The sequence below is a fragment of the Salvelinus fontinalis genome, chromosome 21 (genome assembly GCF_029448725.1).
Source record: "Salvelinus fontinalis isolate EN_2023a chromosome 21, ASM2944872v1, whole genome shotgun sequence".
Taxonomy (NCBI): Eukaryota; Metazoa; Chordata; class Actinopteri; order Salmoniformes; family Salmonidae; genus Salvelinus; species Salvelinus fontinalis.
The window spans coordinates 41,531,698-41,551,690 of NC_074685.1; the positions used below are offsets into that span (position 1 = coordinate 41,531,698).

Here is a 19,993-nt window from a genome sequence, read left to right on the forward strand (position 1 = left end):
GTGTTTGGTCATTGTCCTGTTGAAAAACAAATGATAGTATGGTAGATGGTAAGGTTTATCGCTGCAGAATGCTGTGGTAGACATGCTGGTTAAGTGTGCCTTGAATTCTAAATAACTCACAGACTGTCACCAGCAAAGCACCATCACACCTCCTCCTCCATGCTTTACGGTGGGAAATACACATGCAGACATCATCCGTTCACCCACACCGCATCTCACAAAGACATGGCGGTTGGAACCAAAAATCTCCATTTTGGACTCCAGACCAAAATACAAATTTCCATCCTTACTTTAAAAAAGTGAAAGACTAAACAGGCCTCCAGCAGAAAGTAAACAGCAGCTCTTTATTTCACAATATCATATACATTACCAAAATAATCAAACAGCACACATTTCCTTACATGTCAACAAACATCATTTCTTTCTTGTAATAGTGGAGAGTTAGTTGAATAGAGTTTATTTCATGACCGAGTGGCTCATCTGTCTACAGTAGGTATTTATCCAAACATGGTGTCTTGTTTTGACTCACAACATTCTCGCTCAAACCAGTGATGTCACACCTGAAGGAAAAACAACCAAAGACAAGGTCAATTCATTTGTAAAATAACAATCTGCAAATCATATTCCAAAACAGTTAGGGCTCAGAAAAGGATACATACTAAGTTGATTAAAAAATTTAATAAAACAAGCACACGCAAGACACTGAACAAAGCAAGCACATCCATGTCTTGCAGAGGTCGACCGATTATGATTTTTCAACGCCGATACCGATTATTGGAGGACCAAAAAAAGCCGATACCGATTAAATCGGCCGATTTAAATTTCACACATTTGTAATAATGACAATTACAACAATACTGAATGAACACTTATTTTAACTTAATATAATACATCAATAAAATCAATTTAGCCTCAAATAAATAATCAAACATGTTCAATTTGGTTTAAATAATGCAAAAAAAGTGTTGGAGAAGAAAGTAAAAGTGCAATATGTGCCATGTAAAAAAAGCTAACGTTTAAGTTCCTTGCTCAGAACATGAGAACATATGAAAGCTGGTGGTTCCTTTTAACATGAGTCTTCAATATTCCCAGGTAAGAAGTTTTAGGTTGTAGTTGTTATAGGAATTATAGGACTATTTCTCTCTATACAATTTGTATTTCATATACCTTTGACTATTGGATGTTCTTATAGGCACTTTAGTATTGCCAGTGTAACAGTATAGCTTCCGTCCCTCTCCTTGCCCCTACCTGGGCTCGAACCAGGAACACATCGACAACAGCCACCCTCGAAGCAGCGTTACCCATGCAGAGCAAGGGGAACAACCACTCCAAGTCTCAGAGCGAGTGACGTTTGAAACACTATTAACAAGCACCCCGCTAACTAGCTAGCCATTTCAAATCGGTTACACCAGCCTAATCTCGGGAGTTGATAGGCTTGAAGTCATAAACAGCTCAATGCTTGAAGCACAGTGAAGAGCTGCTGGCAAAACGCAAAGTGCTGTTTGAATGAATGCTTACGAGCCTGCTGGTGCCTACCACCACTCAGACTGCTCTATCAAATCACAGACTTAATTATAACATAATAACACACAGAAATACGAGCCTTAGGTCATTAATATGGTCGAATCCGGAAACGAACATCTCGAAAACAAGACGTTTATTCTTTCAGTGAAATACGGAACCGTTCCGTATTTTATTTTACGGGTGGCACCTCTAAGTCTAAATATTCCTGTTACATTGCACAACCTTCAATGTTATGTCATAATTACGTAAAATTCTGACAAATTAGGCGGCCCAAACTGTTGCATATACCCTGATTCTGCGTGCAATGAACACAAGAAAAGTGACAATTTCACCTGGTTAATATTGCCTGCTAACCTGGATTTCTTTTAACTAAATATGCAGGTTTAAAAATATATACTTCTGTGTATTGATTTTAAGTAATGTATAGATGTTTATGGTTAGGTACAGTCGTGCAACGATTATGCTTTTATCGCAAATGCGCTTTTGTTAAATCATCCCCCGTTTGGCGAAGTTGACTGTCTTTGTTAGGAAGAAATAGTCTTCACAGTTCGCAACGAGTCATGTTAGCAGGCAATATTAACTAAATATGCAGGTTTAAAAATATATACTTGTGTATTGATTTGAAGAAAGGCATTGATGTTTATGGTTAGGTACACATTGGAGCAACGACAGTCCTTTTTCGCGAATACGGACCGCATCGATTATATGCAACTTAGGACACGCTATATAAACTAGTAATATCATCAACCATGTGTAGTTAACTAGTGATTATGATTGATTGATTATAATGATTGATAAACTTATAAGATAAGTTTAATGCTAGCTAGCAACTTACCTTGGCTTCTTACTGCATTCGCGTAACAGGCAGTCTCCTCATGGAGTGCAATGTAATCAGGTGGTTAGAGCGCTGGACTAGTTAACTGTAAGGTTGCAAGATTGAATCCCCGAGCTGACAAGGTAAAAATCTGTCATTCTGCCCCTGAACAAGGCAGTTAACCCACCGTTCCTAGGCCGTCATTGAAAATAAGAATGTGTTCTTGATTGACTTGCCTAGTTAAATAAAGGATAAATAAAGATGTAAAAAAAAAAATAATAATTAAAAGACGTGCAAAAATACTGATTTCCGATTGCCCTAATTAATCGGCCATTCCGATTAATCGGTCGACCTCTAATGTCTTGTGTTGAAAATACACAAAGACAAGTCTTAACTTCTGATCTTCTAGATCTGACAAATACTGTATCTTATGGTTATACCACAGAATTGTAGATCACTCCTTTGAGCAGAAATTGAGTAGACTTGCATGTTCTATTTATTCTAAGTCATTTGTTTAACCAAGTGTTCTGTGATACAATTGGGTGTTCATAATTCCTAGCTACCAATCATTAAGGAGAGCCTTACCGTGTGAGCCCTTGCACTGTTTGAGCGCCTCGTTGAAGCCCTCACACAAGCTGAGGTCAGCCTGAGTGGTGGCGCAGTCCAGGAACTGTCGCACCTCAAACATGCATGGGCCCGGCTGGGATGAGGCAGGTCGAGGGGCCTCCTGTAATGGCACGGACACACACTTAATAAGTCACCTGTCAAAGGTACTGTAGACATCTGCATTACCATTAACAAGCACTGATTTGACTACAGTGTGACAGACATTATCTAAATCTCCATGCCATCTCAGGTACATTACGCAAGATTTCCACCTGCTCTTTATATCTATGATATAGAAGAAGTGCAATTGTTGGATCGAAAAATTAACATATTAAACACTGTTGAAGCTATAAAAGTGCTTGTTTACTGAAGAGTGACTGGTTCCAAGCTATATTCTTTCATGTAAAATAATTTCTGCATAGTTCACCTTTAAACTGATTCTGCATAGATTTCATAGGACAGTATTGACAAGCTAGCTTAAAAATGTTGCTTGTGTATCTAGAGCCTTCCTTTGCTATGGCTAGTCCTACATGATATTCAGCATCCAAAACCGCAAGGGCAGGTTGACATGATTTAATACTTAGCGCAGTCAAATTTATAAACTATAACATAGAATCAATTCAACAACCACTTTTTGGAGTCATGTCACTTTTCAAGACATCCCATGCTTCCTTTAAAACAATAGATCCTTCATTGTTTGCAACTATTAGGCATAGATATTGTAACACTGTCAGCGCCAGATGACGCTCTTTTTTCATCTAGACTCAATGTCTGACATCAAGGAGTCTAATGTGACTCTTCTTGGGCGGCAGGCAGCCGGGAAGCTAAGAGCGTTAGGCCAGTAACTGAAAGGTTGCTGCTTCGAATCCCAGAACCGAATAGGTGAATCTGTCTGTGCACTTGAGCAAGGCACTTAACCCCAATTGCTCCTGTAAGTCAGTCTGGATAAGAGCGTCTGCTAAATTACTGAAATGTAAATGTAGCTAGCATGAGCTCACTTAGCCCAAACTCCTTTCTTCAGCTTTCTAGGACAGGTCTAGTTCTATTTTCAGAAATGCTATCAAGAAATCAAACTGCAACATATCAAACTGCGACGTCACATTTTTAAATACCCAAGATCTCTCCATCTGTTTTTTGCACACTTTAGAGAGTTCTTTCAGTTCTTCAACCACACAATACTGAATGTCCAACAACGCTGTTAGGTTAAATTTTAAAATACAATTTGAAAGCTGAAGGGTCAAATCACTTAGGGCAGTAGCTTATCTTCACCATGGCTGCCAAAGTCAGTAATGCCTCTTAGAGACATCCTCTGCTGTCCAACGGCCATACCAAATGTAGTACTGTCAGAACAGACAGAAACAGTACATCTTATTTTTGGCTGTTGTTCTTTCCAGACAACATACCTTTTTGTCAAACAAATTGAATGTAGGTAAGAATTTGGGAAGACTTCACCAGTACAATGTCCCAACCTGAATAGACCAAAACTTCCTTCTAGTCCATTGCTTTGGTGAAAGCAATAGCCTACGGTGAAAACTAATCTAGTTCTATCCCCTGTCAATGTTTCTGAAGAATAGAAAGACATTTAGGAGTATTGTAACACTGCCTATTTCCGTTCACAGTTTCTCAACAGCCCCCTGACCTGCTCACCTGGTATGTGCTGGCGGCGGGTCTGGCTGTCTCAGGGCTGCCACCACTGAAGGCGCCGGTGATGGCACTGCCCATGACATGGCCCATGGCAGAGCCCACTGCCACCCCGGCCGCGGTGGTGGCCATCTGGGCCATTAGGCCAGGTCCTTGGGGTGCGGCAGGAACAGCCAGGGCTGACGGGGCTGGAGCGACTGGGGCCGGGGGATGATAGGTCGGAGCTGAGCTGGAAATATTTTTTAAAAACACAATGAAGCCAACATGGCCTCTAAAAACAGAACAGCTACATAACTATAGGGGGAGGGGGGGGGGGTCAGACTGATGCAACATCATCGCTCTGACTTCACTTGCACTGATTACAATTGCTATTTTGTTGCATCAGGCATCCCTGCACATCACCTGATACATTAGTAAGCAGCTGAGCTCTAATCATATAAACCCAAATAGATTACCATAATCTAGGATGAATACAGGCAAAATATCTTCTGAATGACAATAAGAAACATTTATTGAAGTTGAATGGCATAACTTGGTATTTGGCTTGTGCAAACGTCACTAGGAAATGTTGACCTACCCAGTGCCCTTGGGGTCAATAACTGAAAAATGACAGAACCTCTGCTATTAGGAGAAGTGTAAAAGTGATTTGGCAGTAGATTTAGGCTGTATTTCTAAAACAGTTGTGTGTCATCCAATTACAATAGGTATATACTACAATAACCAGTAAAATGCTACGCAAACGAGGCTGTAACTTTGTAATTAAACCGTCATCTGAATCGGTTGCATAATCGTTGAAAACACATTACCTGGCTGGTGCCGAAGAACGACTGGCACTGCGACTTCCTCTTGCCATTTTTGATGCAGATGTTCTTTACCACTTCAAGCTGTTTCTGCCAGGGTAAACTTGTCGTCGTTTATATAAAGAGTCTTCTTCCAAAGGCTGTTGTAACGTGATTAGGTCTTGATGACAGCATGCACACGTGCCAGTGACCTTGTGTGGATTGTCTGGAGCGCATGCGTATGTATACGAGTAGGTATAAGTAAAAATAACTTTAAAATGTGATGACCGATTTCCTGGAGTTTAGTACAACGATGTTTGTTTTTTTATCACGTTACAAACAAAATAGGTACTTTGTTAATTCTTAATTCTAAAACTCTGACAACAGTTGTAGAGAACAGGTAAACAGATTATGAACACTTTCTAGACGTTTCTCTGACTGCATAATAAGATTAGTCAAGCATGACAAGCTTTCAGTGACGTTCCAGTGTCCCCAAATCTCTGTTGAACTAGGCAATCCCTTACAAAAAATGCAGTTTTGAAACTACAGTAAAAGTGCAGTAACTGCAGTCGACTATAGTATTTTGTACACAGTAACTGCAGAATAACTGCAGTTGAACTGCAGAATAACTGCAGTTGAACTGCATTCTAATTACAGTACACTGTAAAACTACTGCAGTAACACAAACAGTGTTCTTATGGACGCAGTATACTGCAGTTATACTGACTGGTCAACAAAGTATCTAGCTACACATACATTTTCATCAGAACCACATGCACACTAATAATTTGATATTAAACTGATTATGGCAGTAGGCAGATTATACAATAGTCATGTAACCACTTTACTCTGCTCATTTTAATCGGTGTACGTGTAACAGTATAACTTTAAACCATCCCCTCGCCCCGACCCGGGCGCGAACCAGGGACCCTCTGCACACATCAACAACTGACACCCACGATGCGTTGTTACCCATCGCTCCACAAAAGCCGCGGCCCTTGCAGAGCAAGGGGCAACCCTACTTAAAGTCTCAGAGCAAGTGACGTAACTGATTGAAATGCTACTAGTGCGTACCCGCTAACTAGCTAGCCATTTCACATCCGTTACACTCACCCCCCTTTCAACCTCCTCCTTTTCCGCAGCAACCAGTGATCCGGGTCAACAGCATCAATGTAACAGTATAACTTTACGTCGTCCCCTCGCCCCGACCCGGGCGCGAACCAGGGACCCTCTGCACACATCAACAACTGACACCCACGATGCGTTGTTACCCATCGCTCCACAAAAGCCGCGGCCCTTGCAGAGCAAGGGGCAACCCTACTTAAAGTCTCAGAGCAAGTGACGTAACTGATTGAAATGCTACTAGCGCGTACCCGCTAACTAGCTAGCCATTTCACATCCGTTACATACGGGCAACATCAAAGTAAGCATACATCCATTAAACACATGGTTTTCTGAACAATCTTTCTAATAATTAGGACATATAAACACCTTAATCGGCGTTCCAGCAGTGTATTTGATCTGCGCATGTGCTAGCACCAGCCAAGCGAGCCTCCCTCTTTAACAGGATCGGTGGGTCCCCCGCGGTACAGTTGAGCTAACGTAGGCTAATGCGATTAGCATAAGATTGTAAGTAACAAGAAGATTTCCTAGGACATAGACATATCTGATATTGGCAGAAAGCTTAAATTATTTTTAATCTAACTGCACTGTCCAATTTACAGTAGATATTACAGTGAAATAATACCATGCTATTGTTTGAGGAGTGCACAGTTATGAATTTAGAAAGTTATTCATAAACCAATTAGGCACATTTGGGCAGTCTTGATACAAAAATTATAACATAAATGCAATGGTTCATTGGATCAGTCTAAAACACTGCACATACACTGCCGCCATCTAATGGTCAGAATCTAAATTGCGCCTGGGCTGGAATAATACATTATGGCCTTTCTCTTGCATTTCAAAGTTGTGTGTTATATTCTCCTACATTCATGTCACATTTCCACAAACGTCAAAGTGTTTCCTTTCAAATGGTATCAAGAATATGCATCTCCTTGCTTCAGGTCCTGAGCTACAGGCAGTTAAAATGTGGGTATGCCATTTTAGTAGAAAAAGGAAAAAAGGGGCGGATCCTTATTAACGCGAGTTCTGAACATTGAGCTATAATAAGCTTCATAACAAGTGGTTGTATGCGTTTTAGAAGTCGTTTTCACATATAAACTTTATATGTCCGAAATCAGAATAAAATATGCTTCACAAAAATAACATGGTCGCTGTGGTAGAACGTCTATTTTGATTGGCGATTTTCTGCATTTATCAGCGTGGCATCAGGTTGCCTGATTTCAGATGTGTCCATGTAAACAGGATTATTAGGGAAATCGTTATTCTTGCCAAGCATGTAAACGTTTTAATTGAACTATTATATTAATCTGACTATCCACAATAATCGCATTATTGTGCGCATGTAACCGTACTCACTTTACTGTAGTCAAATAGGAAAATCTTCAATCGGTCATTCGCTGATGTATTACCTTTGATGGCCACATGATGACGCTGAAAGTCTAGCGGAAAATAAGTCAACCCTCAGCAATTTATCAAATTGTGATTAAACGAAAGAATATGCCATTTCAAGGTTCTGTAATATAATAACTCCCAAGTTGTTAATTATCATTTATTTGTAATATGTGTGTTCTGTAAAACTCTTATTGAAGCATATCAAATCAAATTGTATTTGTCACATGATTCGTAAACAACAAGTGTAGACTGACAATGAAACGCTTACTTACGGCCCTTCCCAACAATGCAGAACGAATAAAAAAAATAAAAAAATAACACGAGGAATAAATAGACAAAGAGTAACGATACCGTCGCTATGTAGACAGGGTACCAGTACCGATTAGAAGTGCAAAGGTAAGAAGTAATTGAGGTAGATATGTGCATATAGGTAGGGGTTATGTGACTAGGCAGCAGGATATACTGTATAATACACAGTAGCAGCAGCATATGTGATGAGTCAAAATAGTTTAATCCATCTAAATTAAGCACTTGTTTTGTTTATAGAAACCCATAATGAATGCGATGTTTATAGTGTGCTGTACTGCAATCTTGGCCAGACAGAAAAATAACTACACTAAGCACATATTGTATTAGGAGAAGGTAGAAAGTATGGTTCAGTATAAACACAAAGAGTGATGAAAACAAAGCGTTCCATTAAGGCTTCATCTTAAGCATGGATGGCTTGTAAATATTTTTTCCATACATTCTTGCAATTTAAGCCTCTGAGGTGGTGGTGAATGCCTGGAGAGAGTCATCGCCATAGGGGACACATTAATTAAACATCAGTCAGGTATCGTAAGCAAATTGAACCTGTGGGCTGCAGGAAAAACGCACAAGCAGACAGAACCATTGTTTGATGTGTTTTTGGTTTGCCCTATTCATTTGCCACTTGTGTCCTGTTTGTGAGCACCACTACAGTTACACAATACCCCCAAGGCTCTTAGAGATTTAATATTGATACTGATAGTAAGCCAGGCACTTTTCTTCAATTCCAAGTCAATACACAGCACAAGGTCTGTGAAAACAATGGCTGAAGACATGGCCTGTCCATTTCTGCATTAATTTAGAACTAGCAGCACAGATATATCCGTGCAGCATTTAATGTAAGCTCACGGGATCAGTCGGCTTTGCAAGGCTAAGTGGATTGGTGATTCAGGGAATTTATTTGAGGCTGTTACATCTCTTATCAGGTAGACGTGCTTACTCATCTCAATGACTTGCAGCTGGGCTACAGCATTAAAGCTATAGTCTGTGATTAGAAAAACAACAAACTGGAGTCCCCACCATGCACTTGTTTTGGTATGCATCCCAAATACCAGACTGTACAGACATAGGATCTTCATTTGTGCCTGTTTGCTACAGCAAGAAAATAATCCGATCAGAACATTTGAATTATTATGTGGATTATAATGCATGGACATATTTGTAGGGGTTGATACCTTTTCTCGTAAGGGAAAATCAAGTCTGAAATTTCAAAGTGGAAATTAGAAACTTCAGAGGCCTTTTTAAACCTCAAATATACTACACATTTTACATTTCCTGCATTACAAGAATGTTCTCCTGCAATAGGGTGATCATATTAAGATCCTACATCTGTACACAGCACAAGGTCTTTATTTAGAACTAGTGTCCAAAGTTACTCTGTGGTTATGTAGCCTATAACTGGACTAGTTAATTTCTTCTCAGTGTGTGGCATTGCTTGTGGTGTTTAATCGAGGAGGAAATTAGTATGATTCACCCACTTTTAGTTTTCTGAGGTTTGGGATGGGATTGGTGATCCAGAGCATTTATGTGAGACTGTTACATCTCTTATCAGGTTGACGTGCTTACTCATCTCAATGACTTGCAGCTGGGCTACAGCATTAAAGCTACAGTCAGCGATTAGAGAAACAACAAACTGGAGTCCCCACATCGCACTTGTTTTGGTATATATCGCAAATCCCAGACTGTAGCTTTAACCAAACGCCAAGATCACAAGTGTGTTGAACCAAGACCCAGTGATGCTATATGGAGTGTGACCCAAAACATCCCGTTGTGTGCGATATCAAATGCTGATGTTGATAAGTTTGCTTAAACCAGCAACTATATCACAGGTGCTGAGTTTCACAAGTGATATGTTATCATTAGATAATAATCCCATTCCCTTCACATGACCACAGTGCCTCCCCACAGAGAATGACTCACAAAGGCTTACAGGCTAATAAACTAGTCAAAAGGCCCATAAGCCATCTCTTTCAGTTAGACCAGCCGGTGGTGACCAACTCCTGGCCATGAGACCACCTGGTACAAAAGAGAGAGAGCAATTCTGGTTATAAATAACTGAGGGACTTTTGATGTGTTGACTCTCCATATGAGTAAACCTCAAAGATTCCCCCATGAAGGGCAAATGGGGAAATACCAAAACACTGAGAGATGAAGACAACAGTTAGCCTACTGTAGCACGTGATTGATGAGCTTCAGTGGACCATAAAAGACTTCACTAAGCATATTGTATTCCCCACTCCCTCCTCGGTGGACAGGAACTGCATTGTATTCACTGAAGCACTAAACAACAGAAGGTGCTTAAGGCCATACTGTGACATCCCTCCTGGAAAAGTATGTGTACTGTACTGTATGTGCACTGTACTGTATGTGTACTGTACTGTATGTGTACTGTACTGTATGTGTACTGTACTGTATGTGCACTGTACTGTATGTGCCAGTGGGGCTGCTTGCCTGGGCAACATCTTTTCATGATCACAGTGCAATAAAATAATCATGCCAAATTCACAATCCTATTTTTTGCCATGGACCGCTACCTCTCCAGCTGAGCGAGCCAGCTGCACCCCCAATCTGTACCCCGACCCCACATCCCCTTGTCTCAGCCCCCAGGTCCTTTCTTGTGGTCAGCGGCACACAGGCTGACTGGGGAAGGGGAGTGGGGCCAGGGGGGTGATTAGATCCTCAGGGGCGAACTTTCATGTTGGAGCCCATTCCCTGTTTTACTGAGCCTCTGGGGGCTGGTTGGAGCGGCGTCTGTGGCGGGACCACTCTCTTTTGGTCTGGCTTGAATTTGAGAGAGAGACCCCATGTCATTAAAAAGGGCTGACATTGGCACAAAGAAAAAACCCACATGCTCTGTGCAAGGCAGGGAGAACCAACTCACTCTCAAAGCAACACCTCAATGAAAGGTGTCCTGATTTGGCTTAATGGTAGTGGAAAACCTCTCCCTACTCATCTCAAAGCGATAGTGGAGGCTGCTGAGGGGAGGACGGCTCATAATAATGTCTGGAACGGAGTAAATGGAAACCATGTGTTTTTTTAATGTATTTGATACCATTCCACTGATTCTGCTCCAGCCATTACCATGAGCCCATCCTCCCCAATTAAGGTGCCACCAACCTCCTGTGCAAAGTACAACACTTGTGGGTGGATACCTGGTGGACACACACACACACACACTTACTGCAAAACAGAAACACCAACAAAAGAATGGGAAGAATGCATGGGTCCTTTGTTGGCGTTTTATAAGCAGCATCACATTAACACAATAACCTAGAGAGGTTCTTGCTCCCGGTTGGATGTGGAAGTTACAGCCTTGTTATTTCTTCACAGGCTCCTGACGGATTAAAAAGCTATATGTGAAATGACGGCTTCAGGTAGCTGTTTTGGTAGCATTTTGCCCAATGTCCTCCATCACAGTTTTCATTGTAAACCTCCACCTTTTCTCTTGACCTGTTTACCTCCATTTATAATTACTTCGGAACAGGAACAATTTATAGGTCTGAAGTTATTTCTTTGCAAAGTTTTATGTTTGTGTTTTCTGCTAATTTCTTTGGCAGACAGTTACAGGCTCAATCTTCAGATAAATAATAGAATTTCACCAACCTAGGCTAATCCCCATGTCAAGCAACAGGCTCCGAGGCCCGTATCACCCACCGAACCCCTTCAGATAAACAGTCTCTTCTGTAACTGGATCCCCTATTGCTGCACCAAAGTTGAGATGACACATAGGCTTCCCTTGAATAAAGGTTGAATAAAGGTTGATAAATAGTTTAAAGGTGCTACGCTGAATTAAGACAGTATAAGGGAAAAGGACCAGAGGGGTTTGAATAAGGGAAATTCATGTCTTTGAAGACTGTCTGAATCATAATTACTTTATCATACCCTTGCCTCCATTATCTCCGTTTTTTATGACTTAATTTGAGAATATTGACCCCAATGAAATACATAAACCGTCAAATGAATGAAATGCAGATGGCAAGCTGTGGCATTATTATTATTATCCTATTACGAACAGAGATTTGCAGGTTAGTTGTAAAGTGTCTGAAATACCATATTTGACTCATAGCCACTAAAGTCAGTTCATGAAAGGTCTCATTTGATGACAGTAACACTGAATAGATCAACTTTTGCCTACAAGGCTACCTGAGGGTAACGTCTAAGATCACAGGTGCAATTTACAAGAGTACCACATGAATCCATAGTAATCAATAGGTCTCTTGAAAAATGTATTTTATTCCAGAGACTAATAAATGTTGAATAAACAGTGCAACATAATAACAAATATAAAACAAAGTTGTTTCTGAGATAGGGTATGGGAATTATACCACACTTGTCTCACTTCAACTGTGTAAAACAAAATGGATTCCACAGCGCCATGGGACCAATTTATAAGCATTTATGTGTCTGTAGGATATGACATTTGTGAATCACTTGAACTTCTATTACATGCATGCGTTGGCACTTTTTCTGAACATTCCCTCTGGGGTAGCCCAACAGAAAGATGTCCAAAAGGAGACCAGATGGAAAAGATTCTCAAATCCTCAGCTTTGGGTATCAGATCAATCATTTTAAAAGCAAAAGCCTCATGTCTTATTGGATTTGGTGCAATTGGTCCTACTATCGTTCTAACAGTTGTATCCCCTCCTCTCTTCCTCTCTCTGTCTCTCTGTAATTGTGTAGGTAGAATTATAACTGTGTTTACCTGCACAAAGGGAATTGACACAGGTGTCCTGTGTGAATTTAAGTATGTTCCCTCTAATTCTTTCTCTCTCCCTCAGGACTACCTGGCATAATGACTCCTGGCTATCCCCAGTCCACCTGGTCGTGTTGCTGCTCTAGGGAACCCTGACCTGTTAGCCGGACGTGCTACCTTGTCCCGGGCCTGCTGTTTTCTACCTTCTCCTCCTCTCTACCGCAACTGCTGTCTCGACCTCTGAATGCTCGGCTATGAAAAGCCAACTGACATTTACTCCTGAGGTACTGACCTGTTGCACCCCCTACAACCACGTTCCTGCCTTTCTAGGGAGTTTTTCCTAGCCCCTGTGCTTCTACATCTGCATTGCTTGCTGTTGGGGGTTTTAGGCTGGGTTTCTGTATAGCACTTTGTGGCATCTGCTGATGTAAAAAGGGCTTCATAAATACATTTGATTGATTGATTTAATTACTTGCATGATCTGAATGAAAATAAGTCTCAGATAACTGAAAACTGAAAAATCGGTTGGTTTGCATTTCAGAAAACCACTCATCAAGTATACTCTCATCCAAAGGATTATTACTGTAATAACAACCACATATTTAAATTATAACAATATGTGCTCTGTTTGAAACAATTTGTCAACCAACACCATCAGCCGTATTCATGAAACTGGGCTGAAGAAACCCTTCAGAAGGCAACCTTTGGTTTTATGACCTTGTAACTTAACCCAGGCATTAGGAAACTTGAGCCACAGCCTGGTCTGTAGGGGACCATTATCTCAGTAAACTGTGCCTTTGGAACTGGACGGCAGCTATTAATAGTTTTTCACTGTTTGTCACTATTGAGTCATTCAGGGGAAACCCATCCCTACAGGCTCTTTACCTACCTACCTATGTGACCTGGTGTGTGTGTGTCTGTGTGTGGTGCAACAAGATAGCAACAGCAGGAGGAAGACAATAGGAACATCTGTATCAGCGATAATATAGGTCTATTTTGCAATATCATGCCAATTGAGATTCAACGATATGACATGACATGAATAGGAAACCTTTACATCTTTTGGGAACCTTTTTGTGCTGTCTTTGTTTTGCCAATCCTCTTTGGGAAACACAAACAGAGTTAATTGGCAGTAAAATGACATCCAGGTGAGAAGGAAAGCAAGCAGAGGGATGTCCAATCCACTGTTGATGATCAATGGACACTGAAGTGGACATAGGGCTGGCTTGGAGAGGTGTGATTAACATGTGGTCAGCTTTAAGATCCTCTGATGAACAACACCGAGCCCGCTGGAAGAAGTTTATGGATGTCTGACGACTATAGAAAGGCCATTGAGGTTGGTCCACTAGCCACCTTGACCTGGTTTCCCCCCCCATTCTAACTCGTTAGCCTGTTCTTCACTGTTGAACTATCTCTGGACGAGGCATTGCTTTGTGAGGTCTTGATTGGGCTTAATCGGTGCTTGAACATTGCTCTAATGACCGGCTGGCTATTATTCGAGTCAAGTGCAGCCAAAGCCAGGTGCGGGTGAATCACACAATTGATTTAAAAATGAGTAGATGGCAGTTGAGCAGCATGGCGTAGCACGGAATCTAATGTACATAACAATATGATTGTGTATCATGGTGATTTTTGATGGAACTACAATGACCTCACTATTTATCTATGGCTCTGCTTGAACTTAGCGACTGCATCAGTCAAAAGAGGATGGCTTTCCTCCTCTGCTCTCTTTAAGGCTTCTTTCAAGAGGATGAACTGAGCCTTTTCGTAGTTAACGTTTCTATGGGACAAAACAAAACAAACTCCCAACTAAAGGTTTTATGGTATATTGATGGATTATACACAGTTCTGACAGAGGAAGAGGAACCTTGAACCAAACTTACCACAATCTACTGTGAGGTTACCTATCCAAACATCCAAAGAGTTTGGGGGTCCAGTATTTACCAACCCCCTCCACCCCTGCTGGACACACACCTGGTTCCCCAAGAAAATATAAAACACTTTTGTTTTTTCTCCTTTTAAACTGGTTATCGAGTCAACCGGTAATTTGAGATGACTCAACTTTAGTGTGTTCTCTGAAAAAAAAGGAAAGGGGAGTTTTTATGTATTTTTAGGAAAATCTGCCAGCGATTAAGCCGGACAGCATGCCTCTTTGCTCTACCATCCATTTGGGCCCATAATTGACCATAAGTGGGTCCTTATGGGGGAGGGGTGTTGCGGGGCAGCTTGCCTGTCCGTCTGGCTTTGTTGTGGCTATCAGCCCCAATACATTCCCAGGTCCAGCAGCCCGATCCATGGGATTGGGGTCAGGGGAGAGAGTTGTGTGTGGGGGGGTTAAGGATGACAAACTGGCTTGGCTGATCAACCCGAATCTGCACCTGACAATAAAGGCCAGGAAAACCATTAATTAACCACAGGCCAGGGTGACTCAGGGGTGCGATTTTAACTGGGTCTCAGTTACTAGGGCATCCATTTCCAGATGGGTGAGGGGGAATTTAAGAGGACAGAGTCGTCTGAGTTGCCACTGGACCATCAGTTGCATTTACTCTGCAACCAAGAGGTGGTGCGGGCTTGCAATGATAACATATCAGTAGCGAGGTGATGGTGGAAGGAAAAGGCTTCTGGGGAGACACAGACAAGGAGGAGCACAGTGACAAGGTTCACTATACCGCCCTTCTAGCCTTTAGCCCCCTTACTGCCACACCACTCTAAAGTGTGGATCCACTTCAAGGTTTTAACAAATCAAATCAAAGTTTATTGGTCGAGTACACAGATTTGCAGATGTTATCGCAGGTGCAGCGAAATGCTTTTTTTTGTAGCTCCAACAGTGCAGTAATTAATACCTAGCAATCAAAAATAAATACAAATAAAAACACAATACACACATAATAAATAAAAGAAAGAAAGAAAGAAAGAGCAATGTCAGAGTCCGGAATATAATGTATAAGTATATGATGGTGTGTATAGACATTATGGACAGTATATGAATAGAAAAGGTGTGTACAGCAGTAGTTATATAGAATGAGCCTTGACTAGAATACAGTATATACATATGAAATGGTTGAAACAGTATGTAAACATGGTTAAAGTGACCAGTGTTCAATGACTATGTACATAGGGCAGCAGTTTCTAAAGTGCAGGGTAGAGTACCGGGTGGTAGCCGGGTAGTAACAGTGACTAGGGTTCAGGGCAGGGTACTGGAGGCCGGATAGTGGTGACTGTTTAAAAAAATGTTGAGTGATGCACTGGTGTGTCAATCTAAGTAACATAATTTAAAAAATCCCCATCAACATCCGTCAGTTTAAGCTAGAGATATCTGAGATATCGTCTCAATCCACTGCATCCGCCTATGTCGCACTTCCTCATCTGTGGTGAAAGGTGGCAGAGCTATAGCGGTGTTAGTCAGACCATGAGACATCCCGAAAATCGGTCTTCTCACGAAAACGTCTGTAGTATCTGAACAAACTAATTTGACCCCACTGTAGAAAGGGGAGATTCTCACGAACACAATGGTGTTCTCCGTTTTGATCTACGACCCCCACAAGTGTCCCCACCCCCCAGCTTTGATGCACCTGTACTGTCTCCACCTTCTAGATGGCAGCGGGGTGAACAGGCTGTGGCTCGGGTGGCTGAGGTCCTTGATGATCTTCTTGGCCTTCCTGTGACACCGGGTGCTGTAGATGCCTGTGGGCTCCTGAATGGCGCAGCCTGTCTAAGGCACTGCATCTCAGTGCAAGAGGTGTCACTACAGTACCTGGTTCGAATCCAGGCTGCATCACATCCGGCTGTGACTGGGAGTACTATAGGGTGGCGCGCAATTGGCTCTGCGTCGTCTGGGTTTGGTTTGGGTAGGCCGTCATTGTAAATAAGAATTTGTTCTTAACTGACTTGCCTAGTTAAATAAAGGTTAAATAAATAAAATACATTTTAAAAATCCTGGAGGGCAGGAACTGTGCTGGGCTGACCGAGCCACCCTCTGGAGAGCTGTGTGGACGGTGCAATTGCCGTACCAGGCGGAGAGCCGGAGTATATACAGCCCGACAGGATGCCCTCAATGGTGCATCTAAAGATGTTTGTGAGCCTCAGAGGCCAAGCCAAATTGCTTCAGCCTCCTTAGGGACATGACGGATTGCAGCTAATAACTGAACCGGCCTCGAACCATAAAGACCAGGTAATAAACTCTTAACCCAGTGGCCTGTTTGTTAGAGAAGAAAAGAGTTGTCTTCTCCATTAACGGACATCTCAAGTTCATACAATCACAGGGGGAGATTGATTGATGAGCTCGACGGGGAGGCCCATGTCTGGTTTGTGGTGTGACTGGTCTGTGGTCAGGGTTCACCAGCCAGACAGAGAGAGAGGTGGGGGGGTTAGGGTTAATCACTAAAGACCCTTGGTGAGCCGGAGTCCATCAAGACCAAGAGAAGAAGAGGACACAGCTGACCTAGTCTTGACATGAGCAGAAGAACATTGTAAACAATGTGTAGTCTTTTTGTAGTCTTATTGTTCCCCAGGGGTTTTGCTTGCTAGCTCACCTCCATTGGACAGGGCTTGGGCCCCTGGGGACGTTAGGAGGACTGTATTAAGCCTCTTTCGTACAGCACGGAGGGAATGTGGCAGTTACAATACAGTTCAGTTTCAATTAGCCTTTGTTTCCAGCAAAGATATCCTCTCAGCACAAAGATTCTATTGGATATTGAACATTGTCTTGAACAGTTTAGTGATACCCACTGCCAAGAGCAATATGAGATCAATTAGAAGTGTGTATCTTGGCTTGTATTTGGTCCCCCTCACCCCCTCCACTTTAAGTCTGCATCCAGACGCATGCTGCATAATTACACAAGATCCTTTGTTAAAATGATATACAAAGAAACAGCGTTTGATTAGTGATTTAGCTGGGGTTCTGAAGAGGGAAATTGATATAATTTTATTTATAGGGGGTTAATACCAAATTCTCGATTGTAACGCTAAACCTCATAGTTTAATGGGGCAGATTGGATTGACATGAGTCTGACTGTCACTGAAAAACTTGATGCTGGTTCTTTTACTTTTAGAAACTTTTCATGATACTGTAGTGACCCTCAGCGGGTAAGGTGTGCAAGCTGGCAGCATCAGTCATGAAAATTGTTTATGGGGTTGTCATGGTAATATAAGAGTGTGTGTGTGTGTAGGGGGAGATGTTCAAAATAGGTTTGTGGGGATATAACTATCTCTCTCTTGTGATTATCTCTCTGGGGAGATACCTCCCGCTGTACTGTGATTTATGGCTAGCTAGTTCAGGCTGGGTTTGTTGCTTTGTGCACTTTCCCTTTACCCTGTGCAGTGTAACATTAAAACACCTGTTGGCATTAACTGTATTTCCCTCTCTGTCCGTTTGTTATTTAAGCTAGTAAAGTTATAGCTAAGATCGGGAAACACAGAAATGCCACAATACCTTGGTTGATGGTTCAGTGGAATGCTATTTGGTGTTTTTTAGGTGTACATTTTGTTGAAGGGCAGATCTGTCCTCTGGGCAGATTTGTGGATAACCCTTATTGAACCATTCACTAATGTTTCCAGTTCCACTAAAGTTTCCTGAAAAGTGTCAACACCTGCACCCATGGTTGGGCAAAGATAGTCTGCATCAACATTAATCTTGTTACAAAATACTTAATAGGCTACCACAAAAACAGAAAAAGTCACTTTGCATGTAACCATCCTGTGTTATTAAAACAAATCTCAATCAAAGTAGCCTATAATTTAAGATGAATAAACATGTTATGAATTACATATGTGACCAACCTATCAAACCCTAAGGGTTTACTCTGCGCCTAAAGACCACATTAATGAGTTTATGCCTATACCCCTAGTTTATGCCTATACCCCTAACCCTAGGATCTTTCAGGTCAGAGTTCTGAAAAGGTTTACAAGGCAAGGCTTCTTGCACATGGGCATTGATGCAGCGGGAAACGGGTTAAATCACGTGAGCGCTTGTGTACTTGGCTTGCCACTGAGGCCCATAAAAAGTGTAATTTGAAGAAAGAGAACAAAGAAATAAGCGAGTATAAAATCCCCCTGCGAGACACATCTCCGTCATTCACTGACTCCACTTCATCCCGCGCACATCCTCCGCCCTCTCTATACCCAAGGTGTGCTCAAGCGCGGTCAAACTGCGAGTCCGCTCCGAATCAAAAGATGATGCCGTCTCTTTGGTTTTTCTGTAGCATCTTTGCGTTGCACCTCTTGCTCTGCATTCATTCTCTGCCAGTACCGGAGGGGAGAGCCAGCAACAGGTACAAAGCCGCGGCGGTGAGTGACGATATAAATGCAGATGATGTGGAATTATTTTACAATTTACAGAGCAAGCGCGTTTTATGAGTCGAAGTTATGGAGTATGTGGGTCCAGACTCACTGTGTGTGTGTGTGTGTGTGTGTGTGTGTGTGCGTGTGTTATCCTTTTGAGAGAGAAAGCGAGAGAGAGAGAGATCAGAAGAAAGAAAGAGTAGTCTATCCACTGGGGGGGAAATGGTTGAATCAACGTTGTTTCCATGTAATTTCAACAACAAAAATGCTATGTGATGACGTTGATGTGGAAAACTGATTTGGATTTGCACAAGGTAATTTTTTGACCAAACTTTTAACTTCATAATGTAAATCAAAACTAGACGTTGAAATTATGTCTGTGCACACAATGAGCACCGTTTACTTGTGGAAGAGTGTTTGTACTAAATCAGTAACTTTGTTCCGCAACAATTTACAGGTAGAGTGCCTGCAGAAAGTATTCATACCCCTTGACTTGTTCTACATTTTGTAGTGTTACAGCCTGAGTTCGAAATGAAAAAGTGAAAACATGTTTTAGAAATGTTTGCACATTTATTGAGAATGACATACAGAAACATCTCACTGACATAAGTATTCACACCCCTGAGTCAATACTTTGTAGAAGCACCTTTGGCAGCGATTACAGCGGTGAGTTTTTACGTTTCTAAGAGCTTTCCACATCTGGATTGTGCAACATTTGCGCATTATTATTTTCAAAATTATTCAAGCTCTGTTAAATTGGTTGTTGATCATTGCTAGGCAACCATTTACAGGTCTTGCCATCAGTGGCTATTTTAGCATGTAAATCTTCGTGGG

General features: G+C 41.7%; 2 protein-coding genes across 2 annotated transcripts in view; one reads left to right on the forward strand and one right to left on the reverse strand.

Annotated features, from left to right (window-relative positions):
- Positions 1-325: 325 nt before the first annotated feature.
- On the reverse strand, positions 326-5,603 carry LOC129818915 (coiled-coil-helix-coiled-coil-helix domain-containing protein 10, mitochondrial-like). Its single transcript, XM_055875266.1, has 4 exons — positions 5,392-5,603; positions 4,592-4,814; positions 2,924-3,065; positions 326-560 (listed from the first exon to the last, which is right to left on the reverse strand). The coding sequence occupies exons 1-4, from the start codon at positions 5,436-5,438 to the stop codon at positions 541-543; spliced, it is 432 nt and encodes a 143-aa protein (XP_055731241.1). The 5' UTR covers positions 5,439-5,603; the 3' UTR covers positions 326-540.
- A 13,302-nt stretch (positions 5,604-18,905) lies between these two features.
- mmp11b (matrix metallopeptidase 11b) overlaps positions 18,906-19,993 on the forward strand; it is a 38,816-nt gene continuing 37,728 nt past the window's right edge. Inside the window, exon 1 of the mRNA XM_055875270.1 lies at positions 18,906-19,165. Coding sequence (XP_055731245.1) covers positions 19,052-19,165 — 114 coding nt within the window. The 5' untranslated portion in view covers positions 18,906-19,051. The remainder of the gene's footprint in view (positions 19,166-19,993) is intronic.